General features: G+C 45.4%; 2 protein-coding genes across 4 annotated transcripts in view; one reads left to right on the forward strand and one right to left on the reverse strand.

Moving 5' to 3' along the window:
* Positions 1-6,250: 6,250 nt before the first annotated feature.
* The window catches only part of Vamp1 (vesicle associated membrane protein 1), a 77,442-nt gene continuing 63,435 nt past the window's right edge, over positions 6,251-20,257 (forward strand). Inside the window, exons 1-6 of one of the 3 annotated variants that reach the window (XM_026403261.2) lie at positions 6,251-6,373; positions 9,040-9,166; positions 9,436-9,594; positions 10,302-10,353; positions 11,043-11,096; positions 12,338-12,902. In XM_026403261.2, the coding sequence (XP_026259046.1) occupies positions 6,372-6,373; positions 9,040-9,166; positions 9,436-9,594; positions 10,302-10,353; positions 11,043-11,071 (369 nt within the window). In that variant the 5' untranslated portion in view covers positions 6,251-6,371 and the 3' untranslated portion in view covers positions 11,072-11,096; positions 12,338-12,902. Of the gene's footprint in view, positions 6,374-9,039; positions 9,167-9,435; positions 9,595-10,301; positions 10,354-11,042; positions 12,903-20,257 lie in introns of those variants that run through there. The other 2 variants (XM_026403260.2, XM_077798494.1) reach the window with 2 other exon arrangements.
* Positions 13,592-20,211, reverse strand: Tapbpl (TAP binding protein like). The gene is made up of 7 exons (XM_026403263.2): positions 19,718-20,211; positions 18,703-18,933; positions 18,281-18,553; positions 16,625-16,963; positions 15,604-15,909; positions 14,234-14,317; positions 13,592-14,050 (listed from the first exon to the last, which is right to left on the reverse strand). Exons 1-7 carry the CDS (start codon positions 19,779-19,781, stop codon positions 14,007-14,009), a joined length of 1,341 nt encoding a protein of 446 aa, XP_026259048.1. The 5' UTR covers positions 19,782-20,211; the 3' UTR covers positions 13,592-14,006.

Genomic DNA, 20,257 nt, shown 5'->3' on the forward strand with positions numbered 1-20,257 from the left:
TTGAGTTCAGGCGGGCCGACTAGTTATTTCAGTGGGATCATTAGTGTTGAGTCCATGAAGCAGGCGAACCTGAGCTAGAATGCAGCCAATTCGGGCTCGGTGTGTTCTGAGAAGGCTAGACCGTTCGCCCGGGGTCCACTTCAGCTCAACCGTGCCTAGTGGTCCTGAGCGAACAGTATTTTGACAGTTTACTTCTCCCTATGCCCGTGCAGCTGAAGGGGTTAGAGACTTGATCTCTCCGCGTCCGCCGCCATGTTGGATCATTTAGATTTTAAATTGTCACTCATCTTATCAGCTGTTCCATTTTACTCGGTTAAGAGTCTGTTCTAAGGTGCTCCGCGGAAAGCGGTGGCGGCAGCGGCGGTGGCTGCAGCGGCGGCGGTGGTGGCGGCAAAGCTGTGGCCTTCGGGACCCCCGTGGAGGGGGTGCGGGCTGGGGGAGGGGAGGCAGCGCCTCGGGGCCCGCGCGGGCTGGGTACTGGGCACCCGAGAGAGCGGGTGGGGTGGGGGAAAGAGATTGAGATCTAGATTTAGGGAGTGAGCGTGGGAGGAGAGATGGCGGGGGAGAAGCGAAGCGGAGAGGCGGAGAGGGGAGTGAGAAGGGGCCCAGGGAGCCCGGCAGCTCGGGGGCTGCAGCCTTACTGCTCCAGCTGAAGTCGTGGCGGATTCACTCCATCTAGGCCCTTTTCTTGACACGGTGCTGAATCCTTGTCGACAGATGTCCTTTGATGATCTTTACTTCTTCTTTTAAGAAGCAGCAACATACGCTGCGGCGGCGGTGGCGCGGAGCACAGAGCGGCTCACTCATTCCCAGCCGCCATCTTCCTCTATCTCCAAGAATAGATTTTCCTCTCATTTATGCGATCTGCAGAAGCAGGACTACCATTCCTAAGAAACATTTCCTTTAAACATATAACCAGGTCTGTCAACACACACTGAACAATCGTGGGCCTTTTCTTTGGTGCACTGCCCTTGACCGACTTGTGCTAACAATTGCCAGTCTGTTCCTTTCTGTCTCTCTTCAAAACCCCAGCTTCTTCAACTGCGTGCGCTCCCGGGGCCCCGGGCCGGTCATTCCCGGTCCCTCTCTCGGCCACCACTTCCATTCACCGGGCCACGCCCTGCGCGCCTCGGCCTCGGACTCCTGCGGGCTCCCTCCGCGGTTTCCTTCTGCCTCCAGTTTTTGTTTTCTTTAAGCTCATAAGTATATTTTTAAATGCTTTTTAGGCAAAGGACCTAGAATAGCTAAAACAATTTTGAAAAAGGAGAATAAAATGGGAGAAATAATTCTACTTATGTTAAGTTACAGTAATCAAGCTACAGTAATCAAGATTGTGATATTGGCAGAAGGATAAACACAGAGGTCATTGCAACTGATATCAGACAGGAACATTTGATTTGGTGATGGTATAAACAAAATTGAGTTGATCACGAATATATGGGCAAGGCTTTAATTGGTGCTGTAGCAAAAGGGGCTTACTGGGACTTCAGCTAAAGGGAGATAGCACTGATTGAGGTATCAGGATGCTCCCTGGGTGGGAAAGTCTGGTAATTCTCCATTGACCAGGGGCATAGTTAAGAAAAAAAAATGTTTCTTATTGCACAAGACTTAGACAATGAGCAGTAGTGGTTGATTTGTTCTGGGACTCTTGTAGCTGGTGCCATTATCCTATTCAAACATCCTGGCTTTGTGGCTCCATCTGGGCCTTACAACAGGGCTGATAGGCTTTGTGTGCTTGGACTTTTATAGCACTGAAAAAGCACAAGGGTAGGTTGGAAGAAAACACACAGCACCTCCAATGGGTAGTCAATAGTTTAGGTGTAGAACTGAGAAGAATTTGACCCAAAAGTTAAGGCAGTAAAGAGAACAAACATAATTGAAGACAGATCCCATTCCAGTCATCCATTAGACATACGCAGGCCCAAGTGAATATTTAGTGTTTCTCAGCAAAAGTGGCCTTCAAGTTCCTGAAAAGTAATCTAGGCAACTGTTGTCATCATAACACACACGAGAGGTGTTCTTTTTTTCTGATTTTTAGAAATATATATTTTTATTTTTAGTCAACACATATACATATTTATGGGGTAAGGTGTGACATTTCAATACCTGTATACAATGTGTAATGGTCAGATCTGGGTAACTGGGGTATCTATCACCTCACACACTTTATCATTTCTTTGTGTTCAAAAGAACTCAAAAATGTGTTCTTCAAAAGAACCCAAAGGATTAAAAATCCTACTAGTTTATTTGAAATATCCAATTATTGCAAACTCTAGTTATGTTACTGTATTATAAAATATTAGAAGTGATTCCTCCTATCCACTGTACCAGTTCTTGCTCCATGTCCTCCTCCCTCACACTCTTCACAGGCATCAGAAGTGTTGTACACAGCAAAGCTAATGAGAGACTAATAACATAATAACGTAATGCCCCAAATTAGTGATTTTTAAGTTGACTAAAAATAAGTGAAGCTAGGGGGTTTATTTAGGTTTGTCCCTGGGAAAAATTTTATCTTATGCAGATGTTCCGCTTCTGTGATTTTAATAGTTCTCATGATTTTTTTTTTTAAGAGCACAAGGGTAGAGAAGCAATGTACCATGCTACAAAGGGTACATTTATTCTGCCTAGGGGTTTATTTTATTGTCCCAGTCTTTGCCCCACCATCATAGTCTCTGTCTCAGAACTGAATAAAGAACCCCCCCAAAATAGACATGTACAAATGTACCTGATTTTTGACAAAGGTACAAAAGCAATATGTCAGCAGATAAATAGTTAAACAAAGTGGAATAATACTCAGCAGTGAAAATTACTGATCAACTAAATTGGGTGGATCTCAAGGGCATTATATTGAGTGGGGAAAGAAAAGCCAATCTCACAGGTTACATACATACAGCCACAAAAATGAAAAGTTATACTCCATGTATGTATGATATGTTATACTCCATGTAAGTATCAAAATACATTCTACAGGGCTGAGGTTAAGATTCAGTGGTAGCACGTGTGAGGCATTGGGTTAGATCCTCAGCACCACATAAAAATAAATAAATAAAATAAAGGTATTGTTTCCATCTACAACTAAAAAAAATTTAAAAAATACATTCTATTGTCATGTATAACTACAAAAAGCCAGTAAAATTTTTATTTTATTGGTTACATACTATATGATTACAATTACCTATGTTCTTGAAATAAAGTTATAGAAATGGGAAAGAAATTAGTGTTGCTAAGGGTTAGGAATAGGCGTGGGTGGCTATAAACAGGTAGCACAAGGGAGCCTTATGGTAATGTAATAGTTTTGTATCCTGATTGTGGTAGTGGCTATAAGAATCTATATATGATAAAATTGCATGCACACACACACACACACACCAAAGGGGGGGGAACCCTCCACAATTGAGTATATACAAAACTGGTGAATTTTGAATGAACTGTGTGGATTGCAGCAATGTCAATTTCCTGGTTTTAATAATAAAAAGTATTTATACAAGGTGTTACCATTGGGGGAACTGAGTTAGGGGCAGAGAGGAAATTCCTTGATTTCTTTTTTTTTTTTTTTCTGGATATCTCATGTTAATTATTTGAAAATAATAAAATAAATAAAATAAAATAATAAAAATAAGTGAAGCTATAGGGTTTATTTATTTTAAAATAATAAAAAGTGCTTTTATTTTTTTTAATATAGTGTTAATTTTTTTTTTTTTTCTGGGAGAGTTGGAAAGGATACTTAGAGGTTGTGATGTGTTTTTTTTGGTAACAGGGATTGAATCCAGGGGCCCTTTACCATTGAGCAACATCCCTAGTCCTTTTTATTTTTCCGGGGGTGGGGGCAGTACCGGGGATTGAACTCTAGGGCACTCAACCACTGAGCCACATCCCCAGCCCTATTTTGTATTTGATTTTAGAATAGGGGTGTCACAGAGTTGCTTAGCACCTTGCTTTTGCTGGGGCTGGCTTTGAACTCGCCATCCTCTTATCTCAGTGTCCTACTGGGATTACAGGCATTTGTCACTGCCACTGGCCAAGTTTTTATTTTGAGTCTAGGGCTCACTAGATTGCTTAGGGTCTCGCTAAATTGCTGAGGCTGGCCTTGAATTTGTGATCCTCCTGGTTTCAGCCTCCCCAGTTGCAGGAATTTTTTGAGGTTGTTGTTTTGATGTGGTTTCACAAAGAGGATGGGATAGGGCTGGGAATGTGGCTCAGGCGGTAGCGCGCTCGTCTAGCATGCGTGCGGCCCGGGTTTGATCCTCAGCACCACATACCAACAAAGATGTGTCCGCCGAGAACTAAAAAATAAATATTAAAAATTCTCTCTCCTCTCTCACTCTCTCTTTAAAAAAAAAAAAAAGAGGATGGGATAAACACCTAAGATTGATACACTGTGTTTTAAAAAATTTTTTAGTTGTAGATGAACACAATAACTTTATTTATTTATTTTTATGTGGTGCTGAGGATTGAACCGGATGCCTCCCACGTGCTAGGCAAATACTCTACATTGTGTGTGTGGGTTGTTTTTTTTTTTTTTTTTTTTTTGTGGTGGGGCCTGGGATTGAACCCAGGGCAAGCACTCTACCAACTGAGCTATATCCCCAGCCCCAATATGTTGTGTTTTTAAGAGTAATTGTTTTAGGTTTTTAAGCAGAATGGTGATATTTGGTTAGATCACCTTGATGGCTTTATAGAATGGCTATGAGGCAGAGCAAGATTGGAAGCAGAATATTCTATTTCATTAATTCCAGGAGGTACTCTGTTTTTATTTTCTCTTTCTTTTGGCATTTTAACAGGTCTTAAATTGGAACGTTTCACTATAGCTATTACTCAGATAGCAGTTGTACTGCATTTATCATAGATGCTCATAAGCATCAAAACTTGCAAAAAGGGTGTCTGAGGCTTGGAAGACAGAAGAGGAACAGGAAATGTTGTGTTATCTGTCTTTCATGGCATGCACACAGGACTATGTCGTGTAGAAACATCTAAAACTGAGTCAAAAACATGATTTATTAAGAACTTTTGTGGCCTGGCGCAGTGGTGCACGCCTGTAATCCCAGCGGCTTAGGAGGCTGAGGCAGGAGGATCGCTAGTTCAAAACCAGCCACAGAAATGGTGAGGCACTAAGCAAATCAGTGAGACCCTGTCACTAAACAAAATACAAAATAGGGCTGGGGATGTGGCTTGGTGGTCGAATGACCCTGAGTTCAATACCCAGTAAAAAAAAAAAAAAAAAAAAGAAAAGTTTATGTGAAGTAGATAACTTTATCTTATTAGTTTCTATTTTTCTTTTTATGTAAGCATTAATGAAATATGATAAAATCTATATGCATATGAACCTACACTTTCAATAAATGTAAAAAATTCTAAGTGTAAGAAACACAGTCATAATGGTGAGTTTTATAATTGATGGCCAGGAAAGGGATAATAGAGAATTCTTTAAGCATTAAGGGAAAAAAATGACTGACTTGGTGAATTTCCTTTGGAGGAGGGGTTAATATGAAAAGGGAGGGAATCTAGGAAGGCTTCAGGTTTCCGGTCTGCACAATTAAATCGACGTGGTAACCTACCTGGAGGAAGCAGAGAAGCAAAGTTGGAAGGGGGGGGGCGGTTCAATTTGGATAGGCTATATTGAAAGAAGCAGAACGAAGCTTTTCATATTAGATTTGGTCTGACTGAATCTCGGAATTTGGCTCCGGGAGCCGATGGCTCTGTCTGTTGCGTTCTGCCACTTCAGGGCTGTTGGTCAGAAGCCGGCGGCTGGGGTGGAACGCGGAGCTGGTCTGGACTCCAGGATGTGCACACACAGCTGAACCTGCCCCGGCTTTAGGGACTCCAGCCTCTGGGCTCCGAGGATGGGCGGGCCCGCGACTGTCAGCGCGAGCGGCCTGATTGGCTGGAGCGGCCCAGACCCAGGTCAGCGATTGGTTGGGAGGCACCAAAAAGGCCTATCGCAAACTGTTAAGGCCGCCCTCCAGAGGGCTGGACACCCCGCCCTATTACTGAGCCCGACAGGTAAGCAAACTACTGTTGTATTGGTCAGTGAAAATCCTGACCGCAACCGCTCCTTTTCGAAGTCGGTACCAGGGGAGAGTTTTGATTGGCAAATCTGAAGGGACAGGGCGGGCTAGAACGGCGGTACTTGGAGACGACTCTAGGCGTGGATTGGACGGGAGGTTGTTAACGGTATCCGGGAGGCGTGGCCAGCACTAATAAAGCTGGGGTCCGGCGCGGCAGCTGCAGTAAGTTGCACCGCAGCTAGAGCGCCTGGTGGTCAGTGGGAGGCGGAGCTCCACAGTTCCGTCCGATTCAGCCGCAGCGTTTCTCCGCCGGGTGTCTCGCCGCAGCCTCCAGAGAGGAGTTGGACGCTCACTCCTGTCAGAAAAATGTGAGTTGACTCTGTTGTAGGAGGCTCCAGACCTCCTTGCCAACTCTCACCCCCAGCGCCCTACTCTGCGGGACTGAAAATGGCGCATTGCAGCAGCTGCAGCGACGCGGGAACCTCCACCGCGCACCGCCCCCAGACCGCCCCCACCCCCGGAGGGGGACAGCCCCCCATTCCTGCATAAGCCACAGCTAGTCCCCACGGGCGGGGCAGGGGTCCCACATTCATTGCACCCTCTCTTCTCTTTTGAGTGGCACTTTATTCTAGTCTCCATATAGTGAAATCTCAGAGAGGGCGAAGGCGGGAATGGAGAAAGGTAGGGAATTTGAAAAACTTATCATGTCCTCTGAATCTGTACTTAGAGCGTTTGGAAACACAGTCATGGGTGTACCTGCCGGTGAGTAATTCGGATTGCCTGAGGTCTTTGGATTTGTGTGTGCCCCTCACCCAAAGTGTGATGTACCGCGTCCTCAAGGCCATAATCAAAGCTCCAGAAACTTATCTGCCAGTCCCCTTTCTGAACTGCATGCACACCTGGCCCCAGGTGTGCATGCAGTTCAGAAAGACCCAAGGGGCATGTGATCCCATGTAGCCATTCATCCTAAGGCCACCCTTATAGGAGACGCTTTTCTGTCACCAAGTCCTAGCCAAGTATTTGGAGGAGAAATAGGGAGAACTGAACAATCTTCTCTTTCTCTGACATGCAGAGTTTAGTCTCCAACCATCTTCAACATCATCCCCTTCCAAAGATCTTGAAGGAGAGCTATGGCTAGACCAATTAAGTTCTTCCCTCTGATACTTCCTGGAGTCCTGTCCTAATCCCAGGTGTATTTGTATTCCTTCTCATAGGGACTTAAAAAAGGGAAAGATTTACTTATATTACATAAGAGTTATAACTCTTTCTGGATGTGGTATTGCTGAGTGTTCTACTTAATTCCCAACAAGTAGTAAGTGAAGTCAGTCCTCCAAAGGCTCTATAGCCGTTTCAGTTTTTCCTCTTTGATTTCTTCAGTTTTAACTATAGACAATATTCTGTGCATTTTGGACAAGCCCTAAGACATCAATTATTTTCATTTTGGGGAGGGGCATCCTTCTCAGCTGACTGGTTTTAGATATTATCCGTGTGGGATGAAAGGAAGGAATCGAGAAAGCTTGGTGGCTACCAGGGAATCACAAGGTCTTTGACCTTAATCTTGTCATTGGTGCCACCATCCTGGACTACTTCCAACACCGGCTGCTACTTACTCATTGAAATTTCTGCCTTCAGTCTAGAATCAGATTGCTTAAATATCTCAGTACCAGCATAAGAGTCTTAAGGCTCCCAGGGCTTTGTATCTTTCTTTCCTTTGCCCTCTTTGTGACTTGGAGGGAAATACAAAAATGATCCCTTAAATGAGGAATAATATGCTAGTATAGCCTCTCTAACTGTCTGTCTTTATTTTTAGACTGAAAGAAATTCAGTTAAGAAAGAAGAGCTTCTAGGTATTAGTTCTATTGTGATTAATCAAGGAATTTCCTTTTTGTTGACTTTGTGATGCATTTATTCTTGGACTCCTCTGGTGAGGTATGTTTTTTGAGGTTCTCCCTCTCTATGAGCTATGGAAATTTGTATTCTTCTTCAAATTTTAGAGATCTTTGCCCACCTGTGGTTTTTACCTTGGCAGAGAAAATCTCAATCTTTAGGTTAGACTACTTGGAATTCCTTAGCAGGTGAATTTAGTCTCCATGTGTTGGGACTGGGAAAGAAGTTTATCTTGAAGACCTCACTGGATTATTCCCTCCAAAGGCTAAGGTATGTCTTAGCCTCAATTGGTAATGAAAGAGAAACAGTTTCCATGGGTAAGGTAGTATAAACCAAGATTTCTTTTTGGGACACAGGAGACTAGGCCAGTCTCCTGAGACTCTGCCAAATCTACAAAAGGAAGGTACAGAATGTCTGTGGTGCATGTACATCGAGAACTATTTCTAGCATTATTTTTGTTTCCTGTCTATGCTCTTGGAACAGTTTCCACAACTAATGCAATTGCTTTGTGTCCCAGATTCAATCTAAATGAAACCCCTATCTTCTCTGCCAAAAACAATGCAAACAAACAATCCTGACTCATTCTACCTACACAGACTTTGCCTTTGGCGATACTCCAAGTTGTCCTTGTAGCAGCACAGATATACTAATCACCATGTGAAACATAATCAATAACTGGATCACTATAAGCAGAGTTAGCTTGCCTTTTCTTTTATGTTCAAACTTTGCATGTCCTGAGGGATTTGTGTTTTCTACAAATGTCTCCTATCTGTATTGAGTTTTTCCATTTGTCTTCATGTGAAGGCATTTGACAGCCTGGGAAACGACAGTTAGGCTAAGGCTGGCACATTTGTCCCTGAAGCCATTGTATCAGAAGATGGGCTTGAATTTGAGTCAGAGGATAGCCCAAAACAAGATCTCTTAATGGTATTCTTCATGTTGTTACATCTAAATATTGTTACTGGCTCTTTCATCTTTTGTTCCTTGCCTGTATGCTGCATCTCCCTACTTGATATTGCCAAGAAGCTAGAATCCCTTCCATTTGCTATAACCTAATCATAGTTGCTGGGGTGGAATTGGGTGAGAATGCATATGATTCCTTTCTTGTCTTGGTTATTTTGTGTACTCTCTCCACTTCTCTCCACAGGTCTGCTCCAGCTCAGCCACCCACTGAAGGGACAGAAGGGACTGCCCCTGGTGGGGGTCCCCCTGGCCCTCCTCCTAACACGACCAGTAATAGACGACTACAGCAAACCCAGGCACAGGTGGAGGAGGTGGGTGGATTCCCATCTCTCCGAGAGTTTCCAAATCATAGAAGTTTAGAAACAAGGGAACCTCTTGTCCACCATAGAAGTTTAGAAACAGAAGGGAACCTCTTGTCCATTCTTGGTTTTTTTTTTTTTTTTTTTTACAGGGGGTTAGTTAAAGACTCAGAGAGGCAAAGCATCTCTTAGATGGGTCCAGACTTGCGATTCCCAACTTGTTGTTTTTTCTCCTATCTCTATTGGGAAGTTTAGCAGCCTTGTTTTTGCACTCCTCTTAGGTGGTGGACATCATGCGTGTGAATGTGGACAAGGTCCTGGAGAGGGACCAGAAACTATCAGAACTGGATGACCGAGCTGATGCCTTACAGGCGGGAGCATCGCAATTTGAGAGTAGCGCTGCCAAGCTAAAGAGGAAGTATTGGTGGAAAAACTGCAAGGTGAATTTCCTTGTCCTCTCTCCCTTCTTTTCTTGTACTTCCACTTGTAGAAAACAAGAAAACTCTCAGCTTCTACATTCCCTCTTACTACTGGTGCCAGGTCTCTGCCTTGCAGGGTTCTTAGGAGGAAAATCTGAATACCTTCTCCTTGAGATGAGTTACATGTATTGACCACCAGGGTAGGCTAAAGTATTCAGAACCACTTACTGAGAAAGTGAAAGTGCTACCCTGGGGCGTTTAGAATATTTAAGTACCTTTTTCCCATAGGAGTCTCAGGCAAAAAATTTTAACTGGAAGTTTCTCTGACACAACCAACAGCAACACAATGATTCAGGTGTAAATACTCCTGAAAATTTTTGGAAATGCACTACACATTTCACAATGAAAACCAAACTAACTGAATATAAAGATCTAAAGCCTGCTTCTTCATTGAAATTCCCTTTAAAGCCCCCAGGCAACAGGAACTAAGCCAGAAAGGAGTGAATTGCAGATCTTGTGGTGTTTCTGAAAAACTACAGACATGGTCATGGGATTATGATCCTATGGGAAGCAAAGGGTTAGGCCTGAAAGGCATGCTCATGTCTGGGTGATGAGTGGTTTCTTCCACTGCCCAAAGAATAGAGGAAATTCTGTTCCCAAATCTCTGGTCCAGCTTTTTTCCTTCTTCCCCAAGTCCAAAGGCTCATGTTTTGTCCATGTTTCTTCAGATGATGATCATGCTGGGAGCTATCTGTGCCATCATCGTGGTAGTTATTGTAAGTAAGTATCGCTGAGGTTGCTGATGGGGTGAAGAGGTGGGAAGGTCCCGGAATCTTCTCCCAGCCCTGCCTGCCTGCCTGCCTGCCTGGGGAGTGGGGCTGCTCTGACTGAGGTATGGAGACTGCTGCTGGGGATCATACCTGATTTGGGAGGGAGGAAGGGTAAAGACAAGGAATTTCCTTGATAGACAAGCCTTCTCCTTGTAAGGCATTGTGGGGAGATGGCCCCTTCTGTTCTGAGGAAGTGGAGCTATGCTGTTTGTCACTGGCTTGGGGCTGGGGCACCTGCAACTGAGAGACTTGGACATCTAGTAACTTGATGTAATTTGCCCTCTTGTTTTCTCCTGTCTCTTTTTCTTCTCCATCTGGGACTTCCTGATTCCTGTGTCCAGTCTACTTTTTTACTTGAGAATGTGCCACCCCTTCCCTGTTCTCCATTGCCATTCAAGCTCATGTCCTTCTCCCTCTGTTTGCTCTCTCAACAAACTTCCCCATCTGCCTTTCTCCATCCCAGCCCAGGCTTCTCCATCATCCATTCTTCCTTTTTTGTTGCATTCATTTGCATTCTGTCCCTCAATACTAGAAATGCTGCTCGTGGTACAGTCTTGAAGTTACTACCTAAAGATCAATAGCTGATGCCTCCTTCCTTTCCCCTTCTCATGTACTCTTATGTTCCCCCATACCCTAAAGGAGTTGGCTGCCAAGGGGAGGAAGAATAACTGAGGTCAAGTGCCCAAGAAGCTGGTAAGGTTGTCGGGGAGAAGAAGGGTATTGGTGTCCATGTGTGTCTCCTAGAAAGGCCAGGTCTCTGGCAGGAGGGGACCATGAATAGTTGGGAAGTGGTGGCTTGCTCAGTGCTGCACTTGCTAGTTTTTCCTCCTGTGCCAGGCCTTTAGAGAGCCCTGGGGTTCTGTCCAAAGGCCAATCTGGTCCCAGTGCAGTACCCTTTTAGAAAATCAAATCTGTTTTTTGCAGTTATTGCTAATCTTTCAGCCCAAGATTTTCTGTCTTTCAGGAATCTTGTAGTCTTTTACTTTGTTCTCTATTAGCCTGGAAAACAAGCACTTGTTGATTACAAAACTACCAGGAGACTCTCATTTCTATCCTACAAGCAGACCTATTTGCTTCTAACTGGAAGGAGCTGTCTCTCTTTGATGTTTTCTGCAGCATTCTATATTGTTCATGAGGGCATCAAATAATTGCAACTAGCCAGAGTTTGGTGCTTGTGATTTATTTTAATTACTGGAATAAAGAGAGAATACCTGTTATAGAGAAACAGTAAGTCAAGGGCCTAATTTGAGAATAACAGGCTTTCAGGAAGCCACTTCTTGCCCTCTCTTTAAAGAAGGTCCCGTTTCTCCCTTCCTGTTGATAAAGAAATGTGAGGCTGCTAGAGGTAAGGTCCTAGACTCCCATAGAATTCTTTTCTCCACACCATCCCTGTGAGCCCTGGTTGATTATAAAGATTTAGAGAAGTCCAGTAGATCCACTAACTCAGTCTTGGAGTGGGAGGGTTGAGAGTCTGTGACAGGTGTATTTTTATATTGTTATACTATCATGGGCCCCTTGCGTCTGGAGCCACCTCTCTGTTCTTTCTGCAGTATGCTCCCCTTCTGAACTGCCCTCACCCATCTGAATCCCACATTGCTTCCTGTCTTTCTCTTCTTTGCTTGCTTTGTGTGCATAGACATTGGAACCTGAGGATGGGAGCTGCTTAGCCTATCTTGGGGACTACTGCTGAACTTCAGGATAGCATATTACATGGGATAAAACTGAGGTGCTAGGGGAGGAGGGAAGGCTGGGAACAGGAAGGGGAAGACCCATAGCAGTGTTTCCCTCTGTCCTCTGGTCCACAATCAGAAAGAGTCTGAGGCCATGCTGGGCTGGGTGTGAATGCCCGCTTTCCATGCAGCAGCATTTCATTGTGCAAAACCATACTTCCTTTCTTTTTGCCCCCTTTCCCATATTTCCTTCGTCCTGCCTAGGGCAGGACTGAAGAGCTGGAAGAAAGCAGTCAGTGTACCCTCCCAGCGTCCCCCTCGAAGGTCTCCACTCTCCTCTGGGCTCCTCCTTGCCTAATGCAGGGGGTCACCGCTGGAGAAGAACCACCACTATCCAAGATGTGTCCCCAAGCCTGGAGCAAATTCACCCTCTTGGCCCACCCAACCCTATCATGGGAATTATTTTCTGGGTTTCTGTCCCTCTTGAGGCTCACCAAGTATAGTTGGCTTTGCTCTTTTGGGGGTAATATCCCTTCTTTCTTTCTCATCCCACCCTGACTCCTCTTCTGTGTCTTTGCTCTCCCACTTCCCTCCCACCACCCATGTGCATGAGCAAATATGCAACTAAACCCCGGGACTCTGCAGTCAAATGAAGCCGAGTTTCCCACATCCCTTTCTTCAGTTTGCCATGAGATGATGTGGGGTTTCCACTGTGTGTCTGTCATTACCTCTTTGTCTTTTTTCCAAACCCCAATCTCATACTTGTATAGAGTAATAACAGTTGTACTTCACCAAAGGCATGTGGCATATTTACCAATTTCATGTATTCTGAACAAAGGCAAAAAATACAACTAATTCCTACCACTAAACTGGCTTGGTTGTTGTTTGGGTTGGAATAACTGGTGGGGTGGGGGTGTCATTTCTTTCTACCAGTCTGATGTTGCTAAAGGACAAAGGGCAGCATATGTGTTTGAATGGTTTTCATGGAGATTAAAGGTTTGTGTGTTGGCAGAGGAAGTGGTCTGTGCTCTCAGCATTTAATACCTAAAACAGCTTGACTCTTGCAGGTGCTGGTGAGAGGAAGTGACAACAGGAAGTTGAGTAGGCACATCACGCTGGCAAACAACTACGGGTTTTGGGCCTCCCCATCTGCCTCCTTTCTAGTCCCTGGCCTGCCTTTCCTATCCCTGGGGACATGTTCACATGTGACCTCCACCATATACCTTCTCCTCCCATTATCCTCATGCAGTTTTCTTTTGCTGAGTTCCCTTGTACTGACCAGACACATTGTAGCAATGAACAACAGGAAAAATCACTTCCCCACAGCTGATGGAGTGAGAGTTTGTAGGTATTCTGAAATTCCTGGCAATTGTCTGAAAGATCAAAACCTTAGTTGCAGTTCAGGGTTACTAACACAAAGCAGCAGAGATGAAGCCTTTGTTTCACACCTTTAAATATTTTGCAAGTTGGAGTAGTTTTGGGGACAGAGCTTAATTGGGACCAACTCCGAGAAAGACAGGAAAATGGAAAAGCTTTGTCTCAGTGGTCACAAAGGGCTTTTATTTTTGACAATTTGAAATTGTGTGTGGCAGCCCAACCCCCACCCCCTTATTCCATTGTCCCTTACTTGCTCCTTTCTCTATTCCTATTTTTCTTTCCTACCACCTCAACTCAAATATGGCCCTTTGGTGTTAACCTCCACACAAACATTCTTCCTCCCTTCTTTCTGTTGTTTCTCTTGACACATCAGCCCGGGGCACACAGTGAAGGAAGGCAGAGCCCTGTGTAGAGCCAGGGCCATTACCTGTCCTGTCTGTCCTCCTACCTCCAGACCTGGATCCCCCTTCAGGCTTTTCTCTGCTTTGTGATTCATTGTGAGGTCCTTCTGAGACAATATGACTACTCCATCTTTATAATTGGGGCAAAAGAGTATTTACTCAGAATGCTTCAGAGTCTTGGCAGACTTTGGTGAGGAAGCTAGGAGAAAACAGAGGGAACAAGATTAGTTACCAAAAACAGGAGGCTGTCTGAGGTGGGAGAGGCAGCTGGAATTCAGAAAGTCTGGGCTCCACCCCTGGTCTAGGTGGGGAGGTGCTCAGAGTGGGTTGATTACAAGCAGGTTGGGTCAGGGACCAGAGCTGAGGGGGACCAGGCACTTACCTTGCTGTCTCTGAAGCCCCAGGAACAGTAGTGCAAGAAGGAAAAGACTGCTGGCCAAGATGATTTCAAAGGCCATTCTCTGCTCTGTAGGTGAGAGAATATGGGCAGGAATAAATCTCTTGTGCTGAGCCCTTGCTGCCATTATCCCCGCCAGGGAAGAGAAGCACAGGCGTGTGTGTTTGTTACTCTCCAATGAAAGAGCTGGAAATTGTGCGTGCAGCAGCTTCTGTATTTGTTCAGTATTGTCTGGTGTTTACGTGTTACTCCACACAGAATTCTCTTCCTCTTTCTACCTCAGTGCAACATTTAAAAAGTTGTTATTTTGTGAGGGAGATTTAGGTTAGTGATTGACTGTTAAACTGAGATTTTGTAAATAGCTGAGAAATGGCATGAACTGGGATGAGACCCCAGTTTTTTGGGAAGCCCATAATCTAGTAAGCAATCCAATAATGTCCCATGCTCTTAATGTTTGTGTTTCAAGGTGTAGATTCTTTCCTGTCCCTTATCTGTTTAAGACTTTTCACCAACATTCTGTGACTTTCAGGATGAAATTCCAGTTTGAAGGACCATGGAGATTGCAAGGTGTAAGTCTATAAGGGGAGTCAGCCTGCCTGTTTTTCACATTTTTATTAATAGGTGACATTGGGAAAATAACATCTGCAATTGCCAGCTTACACATCTATAAAATGGGTGTTGAGCTGGGCATGGTGGCAGGAGGATCACTTAAGCCCAGGAGTTCCAGGCCAGCCTGGGCAACATAGTGAGATCCCATTTCAATAAATAAATAAGTCAATAAAACAACAGTTATAATACATGAGGTCATACTTAAAATTTAAGTGCTTCACACAGTGTTTGATTCATGTAAATGCTCAATAAATAGAATTCCCTCTAGTTTCACAGCCGTTTCCCCCTTTTCCCATATACCTTTGGCTCTGGCTGTACTAAACTACTTACAGTTCCCAAAGTTTTCAGTAGGATGTTTTATAATTGTATCTTCACATGTACCATTCTCTCTGTCTTGTGTGTTCTCTTCCCCTTAAGCTAGCTAACTGGGCTCAAGTGTCTTCTCCGGCTCATCTTCCCAGTCTACCTAGTCTTGTCTCTCCAGCTGTACTAAGCTTCTAGAGGGCAGGATCAGGAATCCTTCAACCTTGATCTGCAATCCAAGCACATTGCCTGGTTCCCTGGAGGCTGAGAAGGAACGAAATCCCAGGTGATGTGTGGTGGAAGCTGTAGAGGCTACTACCTTAGGAAAGACAAAGCCTGGGGCAGAGGCAGGAGTGTGAAAAAGCTGGGATGGAACAAAGCATAGGGGCAGGAAAGCCATGAGCCCAAGTGTGGTAGTGGGGAAAAGAGGATACCCTTAGTACCTGTGTGTGGGGCAACCCTGATGCTGGCCTTAAGGGGCTCCTCCAGGGAGATGTGAGTGACCTGGCAGGTATAAGTGGCGCCTTCAGGGCCAGGTTCAGCCATCAGGGACGAGGAGATGCTATAGGTGCCAGCCATGCTTTGCCTGAGGCTGGAAAAGAAGGCACCAGACACCTCAGCTGGGGCTCCACCCAGCTCCTCTCGGATCCACGTCACCACCACGTCCAGAGGATAATAGCCAGCGACATTGCAGATGAGAGTGGGTGGCAGCACTTCATTTGCCAAGCTCAGTCGAATTTTGGGGGAAGCTGAGGAAACAATGAGGAATAAGATTCCAGAGGAGTCCAACTGGGGCCAGAAGAGGAACCTGAAGCCTTTTTGTTCCTGTTGAGAATGAGAGTAGGTAGTGGAGGCTGAAGTTTCTTCCTCAGTGGTATTCCAAGGGAGGGGGGCTTGAGGAGTCCACCTGAATGTAGGCCATAAGGGGGCACATTTTCTAGAAAGCAATAGTAAAGCCAATTAAAATTTGGCTGGCTGGCTTCCTTTTTTTTTTTTTTTTTTTTTAGTGATTGAACCCCGGGCCTCACAGTGCTAGGCAAGTGCTCTATCACTGAGCTATACCCCCAGCCCCTTTGGTTTTCTTTACATTGTTACTACAAGTCAGCAATTTTAAAGGCTATCAGTGGCAAAATACTCTTTCCTGGTCAGAACCATTCCCTCCACCCCTCCTTAGTTTGCTACTGCCCCTCCTTAGGATGTGGTCCAAAAGGACCAGGGTGATTGTAGATGGCCCACCAGGGCAGGGGAGCGGGATCCTGGGCTGGATATTTCTTGCTGGATTTATCTTGGAGTCTAGTGGGATACCTTATCTGATGCCATCTGTGCTTATAGGTTGAAGGCAGCATTAGGTTGTAGTAATACAGTCTGCCTCTCAGGAAATTGCCTTTGTGTTTGGATCCCAATGTGGAAAACACTCCCTAGAGGCATATTCCTCTGTCTAGGATAACTGGGTCCTAGCCTTACCTTGGATATTGAGCTGGATGATTTGTTGAGCTTGGTACTGAGAGGTGGTGATCTGGCAAATGTAGGTCCCCTCATCTTTTAGAGAGAGGCTGGGGAGGGTGAGAGAGGCATCCCCGGCCATAAGTAGTTCCTCAGGCTTCAGGGTAGCATCCTGCCGCTTGGCCTGCCCCTGCCCTGTCATCCAACTGTACACCAGCTGGCCACTGCCCTTATACTGCAACCGCCACTCCACGCTGATGAGATCCAGGCTTGGAGCCATGGAAAAGCCACAGTGAAGGGAGGCTGAGGATCCCAGCAGGAAATTCAGGGATTGGGTCAGTGTTGTCACCTGGAATTCCACTGTGGAGAGAAAAGGAGATGACTTGTGGATTGCTTCCTCCTGGAGGTTACCTGGTCTATGAGTTGTGGACATACATCTGCCCCATCCTGCCCTGTGCAATGAATCCACTTGAGCTCCTTTCCCATCAAAAATAACCAAAAATGGGACTCTGGAATTGGCAACATGGTATACATGGAGTTCTGAACCATTTTGGTGTCACACTTTAGATGATCTGATGAAAGCTATGGACCTCTCACAAGAAAAAAAAATGTACATGCAAAATTATAAGTTGCTGTTGACTTTCAGGTAAGAATGATCAGAGTAGAACAAACAAACAAGCAAACAAACAAAAAACCACACAAAAACTCCAACAACAATAAACCTGTGGAAATCTGGTTCTTCCATGTACTAGTTATAAGTCCCTCAGTATTAATAAGCTCATCTGTTTAAGTGAGGTTGCTATTAAGACTAGGACCTTTTACCCCTGACCTGTATCCCCAGCCCTTTTTATTTTGAAAAGGTTTTGCTAACATGCTTAGCGCCTCACTAAGTTGCCCAGGCTGGCCTGGAACTTTGTGATCCTCCTGCCTCAGCCACCTGAGTTGCTATAGGCATCTACCACTGCACCCCGCCCCAAACCTTTTTATTTTCTGAGACAGGATTTCGCTAAATTTGTAATTCTTCTGCCTCAGCCTCCAGAGTTGCTATAATTATCTTGAAGCACTAGATCAGCCTAGATTTTCACTGGAGGAAACTGAGGCTATTTTTTTTTTTTTTTAGTTGTAGATGGACATAATACATTTATTTATTTATTATGTGGTGCTGAGGATTGAACCCAGTGCCACACACATGCCAGATGATCGCTCTTCCACTGAAACCACAACCCCATCCCGGGGCTATTCTTAATATGACTTAATATGAAATGGACAGTATACATGAATAGAATAGTCTCATGTGTCCTGTTTCCCCACAGATAAAAATTGTCTCCAGTTTTGAGATAGTACATAGGTTTTATTAGTGCTTGGACACAACAAGTAGGTGCCTCCTAGCATTCTATTAGGGACCCATGAGTTTTTAGAAAGAAAGGACCGCCAAGGCCTAGGAAGTACCCTGAGATGCTGCCATGGGAGATGGAAGTGGACTTGTTCTCTTCCTTCTATCTTCCCATCACTTGCCACTTTAAAAAAGCAAAACTTCCTTTGTGCCTCTTGTATTTTCTTTTCTTTCTTTCTTTTTTTTGGGGGGGCGGTGGTTCTGGGGATTGAACCCAGGGTCTTGTGCAAGCACTTTGCCAACTGAGCTATATCCCCAGTTCCTCTTGTGTTTCATTTTCTTACCTGCAGTTCGCACAGTCCCCTGGAGGCTTTGGGGTAGATTCAGCATAGGTTGCCAGACAGCTCCATTCTCACCATCCCCAAGAGTTTTCATTACCATGGAGACACTGGGTCCCCCTCTAGATATTTGCACGTTGATGATGAACCAAGCTGCCTTCTCAACAGTGGCTTCCTGTCTGACTTGGAGAAAATAGCGGGAAATTTCACAGGTCATCTCTTTCCCATTGCAGTCAGCATGGAGCAAGGCCTCGGCCTGGGGAATCTGTACCAGGTCCACTGGGGAGAAGGGTAGCACACAGGTCAGTTTGGCTGGATAATACAAAGGCTAATGGGAAGCATGTATAGGAGTATAATCAGAAACTGGGCTGCGCCAGGGGTGCTGCCCCAGCAGGGCCAAGAACACACGGTGGAAGGAGGGCTTTTACCTGAGGCCTCAAATATAACAGGTTGGTCATCTTTGTCCACTGCACCATTTTGGAAATCAGTGAAGCCTTCCAGGGAGCCATCATCCAGCACTGGCACCTGCTTCAGCACAAGCAAGGCCTTCTCCCTATTCCCACTGCTGGCAAAAGCCCTTTGGTGCCCACCTTCCATCACCAAGAAGCAGTCTAAGATAACGTCCACTGCCCGCCATTGCCTTTCTGTTGCATGGGGTTCTGCAGAGAAAAAGCTAGGGTGAGAACCCTCTTGCCCAGAAAGTCATTCCACACTTGTTTCTCGTGCCCATCCCCCAAACTATGGACTTATCAAGGGGTAAAAGTTGTCTTCAGGTCCTAGCTGTCTGTTTGTCTCTATTACATCATATACAAAACCAGGTTTCTGGGAGGCACCTGCTACTCTAGGTAAATACTTTCTGGTGTGAATTATTTCAAGTCCTGGATCTGCCTTGCTTAGAGGGGTTTATATTTTTACTCTTATTTCTAACTATGAAATGAAAGACTGTCTTCCATCAAAGAAATTCTTAGCAGAAACAAATCAATGAGCAAATACTGCCAACAGAAAGAGCTGGGTCAGTCGCTGTTGCTAGGGGTAATACCAGCCAACCTCTAAAGTTTTCCAAGCAGCCTTCTGAGTCTGCTCTGCTTTCCGCCATTAGTGTGACTTCCCCTCCCCCACCAGTGATCACCTCCCAAGTGATTTCCTAGCCCAGGGAACCCCCTTCCTCCTCTAAAGTGTCAGCTTCCAGGCCAGTGCACTCCCTCCAAAGAACAGTGGCTCTCCTGACACTTCCACAAAAGGACCACTTTTTTCTTTACCCTTTTCCCAGCTGAGTTCTCTGCTCCTCCCCCTTCTCCCTTCCATATAATTGATGTCAGCTGCTAAGCCTTTAAACTATTGGGCTTAGAAAGTGATAGGAAACAATTCCTGGCCTCTTTACCCTTCTAGAATCTTGTGGCTCCCTGGGCCCAGCATTTCCCTGAGCTAGTGCTCCCAACTCACCAGTTCTTGCTGATCCGGACAGAGCCAAGCAGAGCAGCAGACACCACCCCGCCTCCATGTCCATGGAGGCTGCTCTCAGGCCCCTCTCCGCCTACTGCCTTTCTCACTGCCTCCCCACCCCCCACCCCTCTCCCGCTTGCAAGCCTGGGCTGAAGAAGAGGGGTTCTCCAAGTACCCCTTGCTTGGCCAATCGCCCGCTCCTGCCCGTGTGTTTCTTCTGTCTTCATTTCTCTTTCGCTTTCACTTAGAGGAAGTGTCACCGTGACTGACTTTGCCTCTAGGTGAAGCCATTTGTAGCAGCTGCCAGAGCTCTGCTGGCTGTTCTCCTTTCTCCACCCACACCCCCCAAAAAACCCAGGTGATTTCAAGATCTGGCATCACTGTACTCTTTTGCTTCCCATCTGACTTAAGAAAGTGGAGCTCTAACTGTGGAAACGGGGAGAGCGATGGAACCAGAAGCCAGCTCCACTGCAGCCTATCTGTGCCACACCCACTGTGGCCCCACCACGCTCAGACTGGCCACACACTACACAGCAGGCT

Source organism: Urocitellus parryii, chromosome 5 (assembly GCF_045843805.1).
Source record: "Urocitellus parryii isolate mUroPar1 chromosome 5, mUroPar1.hap1, whole genome shotgun sequence".
NCBI lineage: Eukaryota > Metazoa > Chordata > Mammalia > Rodentia > Sciuridae > Urocitellus > Urocitellus parryii.

What these genes read in the sequence shown, in the direction of transcription:
- Tapbpl (XM_026403263.2), bottom strand. Translation starts at nt 19,781, where the DNA reads ATGGACATGGAGGCGGGGTGGTGTCTGCTGCTCTGCTTGGCTCTGTCC. An exon ending in GGGGACTGTGCGAACTGCAG is followed by an intron (nt 16,964 to 18,280) that starts GTAAGAAAATGA and finishes TTCTCTCCACAG; the next exon opens with TGGAATTCCAGGTGACAACA. An exon ending in CAGGGTTGCCCCACACACAG is followed by an intron (nt 14,318 to 15,603) that starts GTACTAAGGGTA and finishes TCTCACCTACAG; the next exon opens with AGCAGAGAATGGCCTTTGAA.